The following is a 16,782-nucleotide window of genomic DNA, read 5'->3' on the forward strand; positions in this document are numbered from 1 at the left end:
TAAAGATAGAGACAGAAAGAGGTGATAGGAAAGTGGAAAGAAAAATAGAAATAAAGTAAAAGTATTATTTGTGTTGTAACTGTATGGAGACAGACAGACTGACTGACAGACAAACAGACACCTAGATAGACAGACAGGCAGGCAGACACAAGGTTACAAAGAGAAGCTCAAAAAAGCCCTGATTTTTTTTATTGAAGGACACGTGGCGCCTGTCAGAGCAAGCAGAGAAGAATGATGAGAAGGAGAGGAATCTACATGTCACTCTATTCATCTGCTTCTATTATCATCTACTTATCTGTAGATGTAAAGAGGAGGAGGAGGAGGAAAAGAGAGGAAAGAGGAGGCAAGTAGTATTATCCAGTGTTCATGACATTAGAAGTTACATAATATCTCTCTCTCTCTCTCTCTCTCTCTCTCTCTCTCTCTCTCTCTCTCTCTCTCTCTCTCTCTCTCTCTCTCTCTCCCTCCCTGTTCCCCCTTTCCCCTTACTTCCCCTATTCCTTTCCCCCTCCTCCTTTCCCTCTCCTTCTCCCTTTCCCTCCATCCCTCCATCTCTCCACCCTCCTAATCCACATGCATTCCCTTCCACCTTCAAATTTTACCGGGTCATTAGGTAGACAGGTGAGGGGATGACACTGCCCACCTGGCCGCTGTTTACCTGGCCTTGGCTGGAGCTAATTCGGTGCCGCGGGACCCTCAGCGTGGCGAGAGTGAGGGGAGAGTGAGGGGAGAGGGAAGAGGTAGGCGAAGGGAGGAGAAGGAGGAAGTGAAGGGAAATCCGTGTGGTCCGGCGTGGCGAGAGTGAGGTGAGGGGAAGAAGGAGGAATGTGAGGGGAGGAGGAGGAATGTAAGGGGGAAAAGGAGGACAAATAGGGAGGTGAAGGGAAGGCAGTGAGGATGTGAGGGAACGAGAGGAGGAATGTGAGGGAGGAGGAGGAGGAGGAATACAGGGGGAAAAGGAGGGAGAGTAGGGAGGTAAGGGAAGGTGCGAAGGAAGTGAGGGGAATAGGAGGACGAAGTGAGGGGAGGGAAGGAGAGGGACAGGAAGAAGTGAGGGGTTGAGAGGGCAAAGAGTAAGTGAGGGGAAGGGAGGAGAGAGCAAGGAGGGAGGGAGGCGTATGGGCGGGCGAGAAGAGAAAAGGGTAAGGAGGAAGTGAGGGAGAGGAGAGCGAGGAGGTAGTGAGGGGAGAGAAGGAAGGTAAAAATTGAAGGGAGGGATGGACAAAGAAGTAGTGAGGAAATGGGAAGAAGAAAATGAGGGAGGGGAGGATGAGGAGAGAGAGAGAGAGAGAGAGAGAGAGAGAGAGAGAGAGAGAGAGAGAGAGAGAGAGAGAGAAAGGAGAAGGGAATGGAAAGCAAGGAGCAAGTGAGGGGGAGAGGAGGAAAAAAGACGGGAGAGAAGAGATCGAGATTATAAGTCCAGTATTATGAAACGCCATGCCATCTCATCAATTCTGACTGTTATTTTCATCATTCACTCATCATAAAAGCTTGTAAGTATATTCAACTATCTATCTTACTTTCCTTTCATAATTCTAATCAACTCTCTATCTTACTTTCCTTTCATAATTCACTAAGTTATTATCTAAAAGTTTTCTGCTACATTAGTTTCTTATTTTTTCATCGGTTCTGTGTAAATTGAACTCTCTAATTTTCCTTTATTTTTTACTAACGTTTCTGCTACATTATTTTCTTATTTTTCATCAGTTTTGCGTCTTTCCATCTTCTCTTTTCTTTTTTTTCTATTTTTTTTTTGAGTTTTCGTTCCCGTTGCGTTTGGTTACGGTCTGTATGGGAAGTGTTTGATATTTGACAATTATGGAAGATGGATGGGAGGAAGAGAGTGAGGCAACGTAGGGAGTGGAGGAGGAGGAGGAGGAGGAGGAGGTGATTTCCCTTCTTCCTGTCAAAGATATTGGTTGGTGGCGTCGAGATGGCTGCACCTCCACCTTCACCTCCAACTCCACCTCCTCCTCCTCCTCCTCCTCCTCCTCCTCCTCTTCCTTCCTTCATTTGCCTCATGGATATCCTTCCTTTCTCCCTCCGCTGTCTCCAATCCTTCATAACAAGTCAGCTTTACCTCTTCCTCCTCCTCCTCCTCCTCCTCCTCCTCCTCCTCCTCTTCCTTCTCTTCCTTCTCTTTTATTCCTCTTTTCCTTTTCACCTTCATCCTTCCTTTACTTAAAACTATTCCCTTTACTTTCTTCCTTACATTATCTTTTTTCTGTCTACCTACAAACCAACATTATCTATATATATCTCTATTTATCAATCTATCTGTCTATCCCTACTTTATCTTTCCCTTCCATAGTCTCCACCTGTGTAAGTCTCCCTCTTCTGCAGCAGCGAGGCGTCCCTTCTGCCTGTAAACAATTACATGAGCTGCTTCCACAAAGGCCGATCATCCCGCTAGTCTGTTTATCAATCCTCTCATCCTCACCCACCCTCGCCTCCCTCTTGCCCTCCCTTCACCTTCCCTCCATCCTTCACATTGCCTCGTATTCTCAAACTTTTCTCTACTTCACCTCCACTACGCCAATAGGTTTTATTTAAATATACATGAGTTTCAATTTTTTTTTTTTTTACTGTTCTAGAGGCAGATTGACAGGATTTCTATACTCTCAACTAAAGAAATACTCTTGAAAATTCCGCTAATCATCTCTGTGGCCTTGGAAAATACTCGTGGTGAGAAAGACGAGCGTTTTCAAGATGTTTTTACGGTTCTAGAAGCAGAGTGACAAGATTTCTCACTATTAACTGGAGAAGCTCTCTTGAAAACATCGCTTATCATCTCTGTGGCCTTGGAAAATAGTGGTGGTGAGAGCAAACGTTTTTCAGTGTTTCTACGGTTCTAGAGGCAGTTTGACAGGATTTCTACTTTATTAAGTGGAGAAACACTCTTGAAAACCCCGCTACTCACCTCTGATCTTGGAAAATAGTCTTGGTGAGAGAAGAGCGTTTTCTAAGGTCTTTTTAAGTTTCTAAACGCCGTTTGACAGGATTTCTACTTTATTAACTGGAGGAATATTCTTGAAAACCCAGCTAATCATCTCTGTGGCCTTGGAAAATAGTCGTGATGAGAAAGCAAAGCGTTTCTAAATGCGGGCCATTATTTCCATCTTCCTCCTCCTTCACCTCCTTTCTACTCGTATTCCTTCCGTCATCTTTCCTTTTATTCTCCTCATCTGTCTTCTAGCCTTCCTGTAGTCTTCGTGTACATTCTCTTTGCTTTTTCTCTCATCTTATCTCTCCTCATCTCCCTTTATCACTATGTATTCATCTATCTCCTCCTCCCTTAACCTTGCTTCTGTTCATTTTTTCATTTTATCCTCACATATTAAGTTAGATTATATAAAGTAAGGTTAATTATACGAGGGATAAAGTTTGAAAATGACAAAACACTCTTTTCCAGACTTCCCTGCTAGCTCCTGGTGTTATTACCCTATATTAGTGAGGCTGAGTGACGCAAGGGTGAGTTGACAAGAGGGTGAGTGGGTGGAGAGGGGTGAGAGGGGTTAGAGGGCAGCAAAATTGTCTCCTCTGTTAAATGATGTCAGGGAAGGAGGGAAAGAGTATCAAGTGAGTATTGGGTGAGTGTTATGGTGAGTTATATATTGGTAATAGGGGCTTAGTCTTTACTCCTTGATCTCTCTCTCTCTCTCTCTCTCTCTCTCTCTCTCTCTCTCTCTCTCTCTGGCAGTGAAATAGACAGGTATCTTCTTCTAACCTTGTCCGAGAGAGAGAGAGAGAGAGAGAGAGAGAGAGAGAGAGAGAGAGAGAGAGAGAGAGAGACAGACTATCTAGCGTTACCAATCAGACTAGACACTGCAAATCACACGACGTTTCTACAGTTACACACACACACACACACACACACACACACACACACACACACACACACACACACACACACACACACACACACACACGCTGCATCTCCCGCTTAATGGCGCTCACAAAGAGAGTCAAACCCGGCGCCACTAAGTTAAGTATCAAAATTATCACCAGTGAGTCAAAAACCAGGAAGAAACTCAAAAAAACAGTAAATATATAATAGAAAGACAAAGAGAGAAAAAAAAAAGGGAATAAAAGAAGAAAAAGGAAGAAGAAGAGAGAGAGAGAGAGAGAGAGAGAGAGAGAGAGAGAGAGAGAGAGAGAGAGAGAGATGATAAGGGGGAAATAAGATAAAACAGAGACAATAATGGAAGGATGAAAAATAATAAGACAAAGGAAAGGGAAGAGGCAAAGGAGATAATAAGAGAGAGAGAGAGAGAGAGAGAGAGAGAGAGAGAGAGAGAGAGAGAGAGAGAGAGAGAGAGAGAGAGAGAGAGAGAGAGAGAGAGAGAGAGAGAGAGAGAGAGAAAGGAAACACAACGAAAACGAAAAGATGAATAACAGGAAACGAAAAAGGAAAAAAAAAAGAAGGGGAGAAACAGGAACAAAGTAGACAATATGGAGAGAAAAAGAAGAATGAGAGAGAGTAAGGAAGAGGAGGAGGAGGAGGAGGAGGAGGAGGAGGGCGAAAACCTGCCTTGTCTGTGCAGGTTTGTCTCTGCTTCAGGCGGTAACAGGCGACCCGATACCAGAGAGAGAGAGAGAGAGAGAGAGAGAGAGAGAGAGAGAGTAGGGTTAGCAGGAAAACAGATGCTGATGATCTTTTTTTTCCAAATTGTAAGGCTGACAACTGACTAATTTCTCCTGCAGGGCCTTCCTCGGTAGGGGCAGAATGGGGGAAGAGATGGGGAGGGTGGGTGATGGGGAGAGGGGAAGACGGGAAGGAGAGGGAGAGGGAAGAAGGTCAATCAGGACATTCTGCGTGACTTATATACCAAGGGACACACACACACACACACACACACACACACACACACACACACACACACACACACACACACACACACACACACACACACACACACACACACACACACACACACACACACACACACACACACACACACTAGCTTGTCTATCTTGTCCTTCCTTCATTTTTTTTTTCATTTTAAGATTTTTTTTTTGCTAGGAATTACTTAAGAGTTTCATTTACTTTTTACAGTGTTATTATTATTATTATTATTATTATTATTATTATTATTATTATTATTATTATTAATTATTATTAAAGTTTTTGCGCTGTTTTCGTAGGTGAGAAGGAGGAGGAGGAGGAGGAGGAGGAGGAGGAGGAGGAGGAGGAGGAGGAGGAGGAGGAGGAGGAGGAGGAGGAGGAGGAGGAGGAGGAGGAAGAGGAGGAGGAGGAGGAGGAACAAGGATTAAGGTCAAGCAAAAGTACCAAAACAGAACAGAGAGAGAGAGAGAGAGAGAGAGAGAGAGAGAGAGAGAGAGAGAGTCTTCACTGATTGCAAGGGAACGGGAACTATTACCTGGGTTTTAGAAAATGAGATAATCAACCCTGAACTGGAAGGTGGAAGAGAATGAAAAGCGAGGACGGGGCGGTGGAGTGACGGAGTGGTGGTGGTGGTGGTGGTGGTGGTGTGGTTCAGTATCTTTTCTAACCTCGATTTAACCAGAAGGAAGAAAGGAGGACAGGAGGAAAGACAGGAGGGAAGAGCAGTGGAGGAGGATTGAAAGGAAGATAGGAAAAGAAGAAAGTAAAGAAAGGGTATAATAAAGGTAGAAGAATGAGAAAGTGAGGAGGAAAAAGGAAGATAGGAAAAGGAGGAGGAAGACAAGAAATATAAGAAAGGCAGGAAATGAAAAAGAAAAGTGAGGGGGGAAAAGTAAGATAGAGAAGTGAAGGGGAAAAGTGAATAGGAAAGAAAGCAAGATAGGAAAAGATGGAAAAAACAAAAATATAATAAAGACAGGAAGGGGAAGAAAGTGAGGCAACAACAGACAATACAGTAAAAGCAAAAAATGAAAAAAAATAAAGGGAAAAAGAAAGTGAGAAAGAGAAAAAAGGATGACAAACAAAACAAACATAATAAATTCACAACAAAATTATTCTTGAAATTCATTACAAGCAACTTTTTAAAGCCTAGATTTGTAACAAGATACTTTTTTTTTCATCCTCTTAAAACTATCTCCCTCTTTCTCTCCAGCTAAGAAGTCTGACCGTGGACACAATACGACCAAAAACACAAGGAAAAAGGAAAAAAATCTTGTTAGCTCTTTGAAGGCTAATGACGCACTTCCTCCTTCATTTGTGCCACCTGAGACGATCTGCTGGGCGAAATGAGACAACAGGGACGACACTAATTACACTGCTACATTATTGACTGCTACATCGTTCACTGCTACATCATTTACTGCTACATCGTTTACTGCTACATCATTTACTGCTACATCGTTTACTGCTACATCGTTTACTGCTACATCGTTTACTGCTACATCGTTCACTGCTACATCATTTACTGCTACATCGTTCACTGCTACATCGTTTACTGCTACATCATTTACTGCTACATCGTTCACTGCTACATCATTTACTGCTACATCGTTCACTGCTACATCGTTTACTGCTACATCATTTACTGCTACATCGTTTACTGCTACATCATTTACTGCTACATCGTTCACTGCTACATCATTTACTGGTACATCGTTCACTGCTACATCATTTACTGCTACATCGTTTACCGCTACATCGTTTACTGCTACATCGTTCACTGCTACATCGTTCACTGCTACATCATTTACTGCTACATCGTTTACTACTACATTATCTACTATTACATCATTTACTGCTACATTATCTGCTATTACATCATTTACTGCTACATCATTTACTATTACATCATTTACTGCAACATCATTTACTACTATAGTTACTGCTACATCATTTACTACATCATTTACATCATTTACATCTACACCATTTACTACTATATCACATTCTGCTACATCATCTACTACTACATCATTTACTGCTACATCATTTTATTCCTACATCATTTAGCATCATTTCCTCTCTTTTTTTTTAATTACTCTGCAGCATCATTTACTCCCTTTTCTCTCACCTGCGCCTTTCTAACCCTTTCAGTACCGTGTTGCGTTCCCACATTCATTCTGGTTACTATCTGGCAATTTCATACAGCTTCAGAAATGTATGTTGGGATTAGAATAGTGAAGACTCTGGCCATTAATCTTTTAACCTCCATAGACCTAATGGAAATAAAATCATCTAATCATACACAAAAATCATGGTTAAAATACGTCTTTGTACTGAAGGGGTTAAAATTATTCTCTAACTCTGAACACAATATGTTACTTAACTTAGCCATCTCACAACAGGCAAAGGGCTAACTCCACTTTCTCACACACACACACACACACACACACACACACACACACACACACACACACACACACACACACACACACACACACACACACACACACACACACACACACACACACACACACACACACACACACACACACAGAGAGAGAGAGAGAGAGAGAGAGAGAGAGAGAGAGAGAGAGAGAGAGAGAGAGAGAGAGAGAGAGAGAGAGAGAGAGAGAGAGAGAGAGAGAGAGAGAGAGAGAGAGAAACTGCACCACAAATCTCTTTACAGTACTCCCGTGATGATCTACATAATAACTCGTCTCTTTCTTCCCCAAGGTGACCACCAATCATGTCTTAATTAACACTCATCACCTAATGACGCGACGCACAGGTAGGTAATGTGACACCTGTCCGAGAACCTGACGCTAAAAAACCTACGTGTTCTTTTTTTTTCCGTCACACTGGAGCCGCTTTGTTATTAACTCGCCTGACCACACGAGGAACCTGCCACCACCTGACCTCATCTTGCCTCACCTCGCCCCGCCTCGCCTCGCCTTGCCTTGCCTTGCCTTGCCCTGCCTTGCCTTGCCTTGCCTTGCCTTGCCTTGCCTGCCTTGCCTGTCCACCCTTTCACCTCTCGCCCACACCTCCCGCCAACATGCAGGTCAGGAGATAAGAACGATGAAGAGATAGACAGAGAGGTATCATTAGCAAGTCAGTGAGGTAGAGATGTGACAGAAAAGGTATCAGAAATTATTCTAACTAAAGGTATAATAATAAGCAGAGAAGTAATATTAGTAGGTGAAAGAGGCAGAAGTATGTCAGATCTAAAAGGCATCACAAATTAAACTGATAAGGAGGTAAAATGATGAGCAAAGATGTAATATTAGTAGGTGAGGGAGGTAGAAATATGACAGATTAAAAAGGTTTCACAAATTATACTGAACAGGTAAAATGATGTGCAGAAAGGTAATATTAGCAGGAAGGTAGACGTGTGACAGATTAAAAATATATTGAAGGGGTAGAACAATAAGCAGAGAGGTAATTTTATAAGGAGAAGGAGACAGAGATGACACTTAAAACTGACAGGTAACACAAAGAGTGAGTAATACGAACAGATAAAGGCTCAGTAAAAAAAAAAAGTTGAATAAAAAGTGGAGTGATGAGCAAATTAGAGGACAGGTAAAGTAATCAGGTAAAAGAATTCATGTAAGTAACGAATAATGTTGACAGATGGAGACAAATACGAGACAAAATAAAAGGGGATAAAAAAAAAAAAGGAAAATGAGCAGGTAGATTGAAGTGGTGAGGTGGGGCAGGTGTAACAGATCAGGTAACCATTGAGACACGTGACATTGGCTGCTGGAGACACAAATGGCAATGAGAACTTCCCTCGACTTGTGGAACTAAATTGGCCAACTTCTCATGATTCATTCTTTCACTTTTGGAGCGCTGCAAGTTGAGAGGACTTCTTTTTCTCTTTTCTCTCTATTTTTCCCCTTCTTCTCCTCCTTGGCCAGTCTCCCTGATACGTAGAAAAAAAAAGAAAAATACTTACACCTGATTAACTTTGACAGATAAGGCAACACGATCTAGTTAAAGAGCAAGGATACACAAAGATGGAAAGCAAGGCGAATATTTAGATAACCTAATGAACAATGAATATGAATCACTCGACTTCAGGTGTAAAAGAAAATGATGATTGATGAATATAGCTCTTTTGATGCTTAATTAAAGACACGGATTTAATAATATACTGATTCTAACTCTTTAACCCCTTCATTACTAAGACACATTTTTACCACGATGTTTGTGTACGATTAGACCATTCTATTGACATTAGGAAGGGCCTATGGGGGTCAGAAGAGTAATGGCCAGAGTCTTCACTATCTTAATCCCCTACATAAGTTTCAGAAGCTGCATAAAATCACCAAATACTAACCAGAATGAATATGAAAACACGTCATGGTACTGAAGGGACTAAGGACACGGTTTGATAACATACTGATTCTAACACACTTTAACCCTTTCAGTAATGGGGCACATTTTTATTTTTATTTTCTGTATCATTAGACTTTCTAAAGCTGTATAAAATCACCAAATAGTAAGCAGAATGAATATAGAAAACACATCATGGTACTGAAGGGTTACACTCCGATATGAAGGCAGATATTGTACAAGATAGATAACATAACATATAACATAACATAAATAATAGGATAACAAAGGGCCACCAGGGCCCATCTAGGTTATTCTGTATCCGTCGCACAGCGACCTCGTCATCAGTACTTAAAGATACACTTACAAGTACACAATACATTATATACTAATTCTAAATATTTGGCCCATTAACAGGGCTAAGTCCTGCAGCGAAATCCTCTACAATTTGTGGTCCCCATACATGGGGATCATGTCTTATTTAACTATAGTAAATTTCTTATAAAAACTATCATGCAGTGCTATACATAATTATAAATCTAATAAATTTAAGTGCTTATCTAATCTGTTTTTAAACATTGTCAAACTAGTGCTATTTACAACCGTCTCTGGCAATGCATTCCAGAAGTCTACCACCCTATGACTAAAGAAATATTTTCTTATATCTAACCTGCAGCCTTGCTTTCTAATCTTCCTGCCATGATTTCTAGTCCTATTTCCTCCTCTAAGGTAAAGAAAGATCTCACATCTATGTAGTTTGTATCTGAGAACATTTTAAATAACTCTATCATATCCCTCTTATACATCTCCTCTCAAATGAAAACATGTTTAATTCCTTTAATCTATCTCTATACTCCAGGCGCTTTAATGCTGGTATCATCCTAGTTGCTCTTCTCTGAACTGCTTCTAACATGTTGATATCCTGCCTATAGTGGGGTGACCAGGCCTGTATGCAATACTCTAAATGGGGCCTAACATAGGAATTATATAAGCTACGCACCACTTCCTTACTTTTATAACTAACATTTCTATTTATAAAACCCAGGATCCTATTTGCCCTATTTCTTGCTTCTAAACATTGCTTTGAAAATTTCATAGTCCTGTCTATCACTACTCCTAAATCCTTTCCTTCCTCTACTGCCTCTAGCCAACATCCCTCCATCTCATAGTTAAAGTTTGTGTTGTCTTTACCTAAATGCATAACCTGACACTTTTAGAATTAAACTCCATCTGCCACCTGTCTGCCCATGCTATCAGCCTGTCCAGGTCTCGTTGTATTCTGTAATTGTCCTTTTCACCCTGTACTGCACATGCTATCTTAGTATCATCTGCAAACTTTGATACTTTGCTACTAATTCCTATATCTAAATCGTTAATGTACACCAAGAAAAGAAGAGGTCCTAGCACTGATCCTTGGGGTACCCACTAACCACTTCCTTCCACTCAGACATTGCCCCATTTAATACTACTCTCTGTTTCCTATCAGAAAGCCATTCACTAATCCAATCAACTAACCTACCCCCTATCCCATGTAGTCTCAATTTGTACACTAGCCTCCTATGTGGTACCTTATCAAACGCCTTGCTAAAATCTAGATATATAACATCTATGCTATTTCCATCATCTAACTCCTTGGTAATATATTCTAAGATATCGAGCAAATTTGTAAGACAGGACCTCCCTGATCTAAAGCCATGTTGGGTATCTCTAATTAATCTAATGCCCTCTTCTTCTCTCTGATCTGGCTACCTATCTCATGAGTCCACCATAATGGCTTCCTGTTTCTCTGCCTTATATCTTTGTAAGGGATACACTGCATCACTATACCCTTTACTACAACCTTAAAAATATCCCACATCTCCTGTGCAGTTTTATTTCCAAAACTATCTTCCCAGTTTACCTCTCCTAATAACTGACGTAACCTACCATAATTGCCTTTCTGATAGTTTGGGACTCTAGTCTTATTCACTATATTATCCCTACTGGAATTAATGATAAATCTAATTATATGATGGTCACTGTTTGCTAAAGTCTCTCCTACCTCAACTTCCTTTAAACAATGCTCAATATTTGTTAGTACTATGTCTAAAACCTTCCTCCCCCTAGTAGGTTTATCTACCATCTGCACTAAATAGTTATCCTGAAAACTTTCCATAAACTTATTTTCACTAGCATCTCCTACCATCCTCTCCCAGTTCACCTTACCGTAAACCAACGCAACCATATTAAGAAGAACTGAATCAAATAAACACAGGAGGGAGGAATGACACGACACGACACATAAGATACGATACGATACAGGAAAGGACAGGACAGAATAGACCAGAACAGGACAAGACAACACAACACAGGACAAGCTAAGACAGGACAGAACAGGACAAGGCAACCTAGAAAAGGACAGAAAAGGACAAGGCAGGAAGTTAAGGCCCGTACCAAGAGTCACGAAGGTTTAAGGTCGAGGGTAGAAGGGAAGGTAATGTGGTACCAAGAGTCGCTGTCATTATTGGAACTAAGAGCAGAGGGAAGGTCGAAGGGAAGGCATGGGTACCCCCGTGTCTTCCACATGACCTTCGAAGAAATATTTTATAATTTTCGTAAGCTGGAGTGACCAACGAATAGTATGAACTAAAATCAACATCAAGAAATATTTTCAATCTCGGAAAACCGATAGTTATGTTTCCACGTAAGTTATTATTTTTTTTATAATAGTGAAGGATCGCCTTAAAATCGCGAGGTGGATGAACGCAGTGGATCCAGATAGCTCGCCACCTAGCTGTTTTATGAAACTGTTTTCGTTTGTCAGGAAAGTTACACTGTTTATTTCATGGTAATAAATATTTTCTTTAATGAGCTCATCATCCAAGCCTATTAAAGACCAAATATGTGCATGAGTTAATGGAGAATAGGAAGTGACAGGTGAACTGCCAACAGACAGAAGGCTGTCAAAGTATGCAAAGAAAAGCCAGTCACAAGGTAAATACTAGCCTGTATAAGCAGGTTTAAAACAAAACCACAAAGATGTATGTAGGGATGTAGACAGAGAATTTCACAAGCACCCACTTCACACTAACCCAGGACTTCTTATCAAACTCTCTCTCTCTCTCTCTCTCTCTCTCTCTCTCTCTCTCTCTCTCTCTCTCTCTCTCTCTCTCTCTCTCTCTCTCTCTCTCTCTCTCTCTCTCTCTCTCTCTCTCTCTCTCTCTCTCTCTCTCTCTCTCTCTCTCTCTCTCTCTCTCTCTCTCTCTCTCTCTCTCTCTCTCTCTCTCTCTCTCTCTCTCTCTCTCTTAACAAAGACAGTGAGTGACATAAGCATTGATTGCAATAATGTTAAAGCTAAGTCAACAGATAACTTTTCACTGAGTTTGGTGTGGTGTGCAAATATTTAAGTATAGGTATACTGACAGTATTGTAGTTCTCAAGATGTATAGTCCTGTATCCAAACCATTTCAGGCCATGATTAATGTAATTCATGATTGATTATACTAATGTGTTAACTATGGAATTTTTAATGATATGCATACAAATTATGGTCTAGCAGATCCCAAAAAATACAAATTTCTCAACTCTTGTAATGAACTACCACTGCTTCTTGATATGGATTTTGTAAGACAGTGATTTCCAAACAAATGATAAATTACCACTTTAGGAACAATGGAAGGATACAAAAAAAAAAGAAAGTTAAGGGTATGAATTGTATATAATTATTTTTTTTTCCTTGTTTCTACACACAGCCGTGAGAAGCGAGGCTGATCTTAGCGAGGAACACATCCTTTCATTTTCATATGCAAGCACTTCTTATGCTAAGTCAGTATACGTTCCCACAGGCTCAGTGTGAAAACCTCTGGTTGCTGGATTATATATATAATTATAACAGCATAGACATATATTTAGTACTATCATATATTTTATTTCTTTCATTTATAATTAAGTAATACTTTAACTATTGTAACCAATGCATTTGCAACTGTTCTTTAATATATGAGTCGGTCACCAGTGTCAGTGAGTTTTGCTGACGAGAGATTGACAAGACGGAGCTACGTTAGTAGGAGTCTGATGAACACATGAGCTGGCCGTTGTGCTCCCCCGGGCGTTTGCCAGGGAGCTGTGGACTGTGTGTGTATGTGTGTACAAGACTATCCTTGTGTAGTGTAAATAACTGTATTGTTAATATAAGGAAAACCCAAGCTGTGTTTTCGTTAACTCCCCTGAGAAGACAGTGTGAGAGAGTTCCTGAACTAACGACACTGCTACTCATGTGCCCTCTTCGTGGTAACATAACATTGACCACAACAATTTCGGAAATTATGAAAACACTGCAGTCTGTAAAGTTGTTGAATAAACCTGTTATAAATACATAATGAAATTGAGCAACAACAATAAACATTCAGAACTGCTATACATATACAAAACTTGAAAAGAAGAAAAATTATTTAAGTGTGTGGCAAGCCAGGTTTTTAATAAGGAATGCTGAGGACACAGATATTCAATAACTCTGTTGTTACTCACTACCTGAGCCTGCCTCTTTTTCACATAGTCAGTTTCTCTCTGAGCACCAGCTGATGCTAAAATCTTGAATTTTTATTTAGCTGTAAATATCTTAATATTAGAAAAAATATTAATGGCATTAAATGACTTAATGATCGCCTCCCAAGCTAAATTTTTCTTGTGAAGGATAGCTGAGTTTGTTGAGCGGTCTTGCAAGTCTTTATTCTCTTTCACAAGATTGAGAATCATTATTCTCTGCTCGTGCGTGTGTGGCGAGGCCCGGTCACAGCTTCTGTTGTTGTTGTTGTTGTTGTTGTTGAGGTCTGCCAGATTCCCCTGGAGGGGCCCTACGAACCCTGGCGATGTCCTGTAAGACGCTCACAGGCGTGACAGTTGTCCCGTCTTCTTCAGGAATACACAGGTGAGGCGTAAAACGGCGTGTTTTGTGGGGTGGACACCCGCCGCAGCCAGCAGAGTGGGCAGGTCAAGAGTGGGAACTCCGAGAGCGATAAGTTGTGCTCGTAGCAGAACGCGTTGGGAATGGAAGCGGGAACACTGTAGTAAGAAATGTTCTATGGTCTCCGGGACGGACCTGCACCAGGGACAGTGGGGATCTGGCGCCAGGCGGAGGCAGTGCAGGTGTGCGTTGAATGTGGTGTGACCCAGGCGGAGACGGGTAAGAGCTACATCTAGGGCGCGGGACTGTTGCCTCACCCACGGCTGCGGGGAGGAATTGTGGCGATATTGGCCCATGGAGGTGACGCGGAGGCCAGTGGCAAGGGTGGTGTCGGAGGTAGAGTGGCATACTCGTGATATGAGGCGCTTAGCGGTGGAGAGTGGCAGAGGGAAGGGGGTAATGTTTACTTCTGATAGGGCCATCTTGGCGGCGGTGTCGGCGACCTCGTTACCCCGGATACCTGTGTGGGAAGGAATCCACTGGAGGGTTAACTCCCATCCTTCGGTGTGAAGATGGATGAGGATCCTCTGGGTGGTGTGGAGGATGGCGGTGGATGAGGATGAGTGACGGGAGAGGAGGAGGGGGAGTGAGAAGAGGGAGTCGGTGTAGATTACTGCTTTGCCCTTGGTATGACAGATCTGCAGGTGGTTGACAGCCTGGTGAAGGGCATACAGCTCTGCTGTCAGGACGTCTGTCTCTGGTGGGAGTCGCCATGTCCTGCAGATGGATGTGGCGGGGTCGTAGATGGCTGCGGCGGTAGAGGGTGGTGGAGAGTGGGAGCCATCTGTGTAGAGCTTGACGTGGTGTTTAAACAATGTCTTGTCCCTCTGATGGAAGAGTAGTGATGCTAATCTGCTTGAAGAGTGCCGGTTGGGGAGGCCGGGAAGGTGTAAGGTGAACATGGGGGAGAGGTCCAGCCATGGTGGGATGGGAGAGTGTGGGCTAATGGGCTGTGAAGGTGGTGGTGGCAAGCCCAGGGTGTTGAGGGTTTGTAGGGCTCTGACAAGGAGGGGTTGCCGTGCTCCAGGGAGCCATACAGGAGTGTGTTGGTCCACCCCAGAGGTGGAATAGAGGGTAACGAGGAGGGGGTGTGACTGGGGTAAGCTCAGAATGTGGTGGTGATGCTGGCACAAAGTCTCTTCTGTGAATAGATAAAGGGAGGATTCCACTCTCTGCGTATAGAGAGACCAGTGGAGAGGATTTCATGGCCCCCAAGGAGATCCTGAGTGCAGCATTCTGGATGGGATCCAATTTGTTGAGGAGGGAGCATGCTGCTGAGCTGTAGATACTGCTGCCATACATTAATTTGAGTCTGATGGTGGACAAGTAGTAACGAAGAAGAAGATCACGGTTGGCTCCCTATCTGACTCCAGCAATCTTCTTCAGAATATCAAGACGTTTATTGCAGGCAGTGCGTAGATGGTCTATGTGTCTGGCCCAGGAAAGACGAGGGCCATCAAGGCGTAGACCCAGGAAGGTGTGCTCCCTGGAGTAGGGGACACCCTGTCCACACAGTGATGTAGTAGGTGAGGATGGGAGGTGTTTCAGGGTGAAGTACATAAGTGTGCTCTTAGGAGCACTAACCGTCAGGCCCCAGGTGGTTACCCAGTCGCTTAAGGCAGCTGCAGCTTCGTGCATGTTGGTCTGGGCCATGGCCAGTTTCGGTGCACGGCTGACTATGGTGATATCGTCGGCATATATGAGGAGTTGTGAGTGGAGGGGGATGTGGAGGCCAGACAGGAGGACGTTGAAGAGGAGGGGGCTGAGGATGGAGCCTTGTGGGACGCCTCTGCAGATGGGGTGGAAGGTTGATAAGGAGGCACCCACTGCCACTTGATAAGAGCGGTAGGAGAGGAAGTCTCGGATCCAAGCGAGGGTGGTACCAACAATGCCCAGCTTGGCCAGCTTGTAGATGATTCCCTCGTGAGGTGCTGAGTCAAATGCACCCTCCAGGTCTATGAAGAGGGCGAGCATGACCTGACGTTGGCGGTACGTGTCACTAATGTGAAATTCCATTTGGCTCAGGGCACCGATGGTGCCTCTACGAGGTCGGAAGCCACATTGCTCCTCTCTCAGCAAGTGCTTCTCCTCAAGCCACCAGGTGAGACGTGTAGTCACAAGACGCTCCATCAGTTTCCCGATGCAGAACAGGAGTGCGATGGGCCGGTACGCAGATGGAAGAGTTGGATCCTTGCCTGGTTTTTGGATGGGAACAAGTACGGAGGGTTTCCAACATGTAGGGTAAGTCCCCATCATCCAGCTGGTGTTGTAGAGAAGGAGGAGGCCATCCAGGAGGGGAGGAGTGGTCACAGCTTCTTCCCTCCATTCTTGTAGTGCGCACTGTGGTTTTGTTGTCGTTCGTGGAGCTCAAATCCGGATTACAGTCATACTGTCAGATGCCTACATCATAAGTGCAATATGAGAAATATGAAGATACAAGAAATAAAGATATATGGAAGTATGATAGTTCGCCAGTATGCGGTGTGTAGTCGTATCCAGCCATAAAAGAGTTTAGGAAGGGCAGGAAGGTCAACAGGAAACATTTAATGACCCAGGTCAGTTGACCCAGGGCAGCCCGGGCAGATATATATCGCCCAGGTCATGTAAACATCCGGTGGTAGTGTTGTCGTCTTGGATGTTGTTCATACCACACGTG

General features: G+C 43.0%; 1 protein-coding gene across 1 annotated transcript; it reads right to left on the minus strand.

Moving 5' to 3' along the window:
- Nucleotides 1-13,223: 13,223 nt before the first annotated feature.
- LOC123507278 lies at nucleotides 13,224-16,379 on the minus strand. The gene is made up of 3 exons (XM_045260051.1): nucleotides 15,495-16,379; nucleotides 14,052-15,298; nucleotides 13,224-13,293 (listed from the first exon to the last, which is right to left on the minus strand). The coding sequence occupies exons 1-3, from the start codon at nucleotides 16,377-16,379 to the stop codon at nucleotides 13,224-13,226; spliced, it is 2,202 nt and encodes a 733-aa protein (XP_045115986.1).
- Nucleotides 16,380-16,782: the final 403 nt, after the last annotated feature.

The sequence above is a fragment of the Portunus trituberculatus genome, chromosome 21 (genome assembly GCF_017591435.1).
Source record: "Portunus trituberculatus isolate SZX2019 chromosome 21, ASM1759143v1, whole genome shotgun sequence".
Classification (NCBI taxonomy): Eukaryota; Metazoa; Arthropoda; class Malacostraca; order Decapoda; family Portunidae; genus Portunus; species Portunus trituberculatus.

What these genes read in the sequence shown, in the direction of transcription:
- LOC123507278 (XM_045260051.1), bottom strand. Translation starts at nt 16,379, where the DNA reads ATGGGGACTTACCCTACATGTTGGAAACCCTCCGTACTTGTTCCCATC. An exon ending in TTCTGAAGAAGATTGCTGGA is followed by an intron (nt 15,299 to 15,494) that starts GTCAGATAGGGA and finishes CTCTATACGCAG; the next exon opens with AGAGTGGAATCCTCCCTTTA. An exon ending in ACGGGACAACTGTCACGCCT is followed by an intron (nt 13,294 to 14,051) that starts GTGAGCGTCTTA and finishes ATACACACACAG; the next exon opens with TCCACAGCTCCCTGGCAAAC.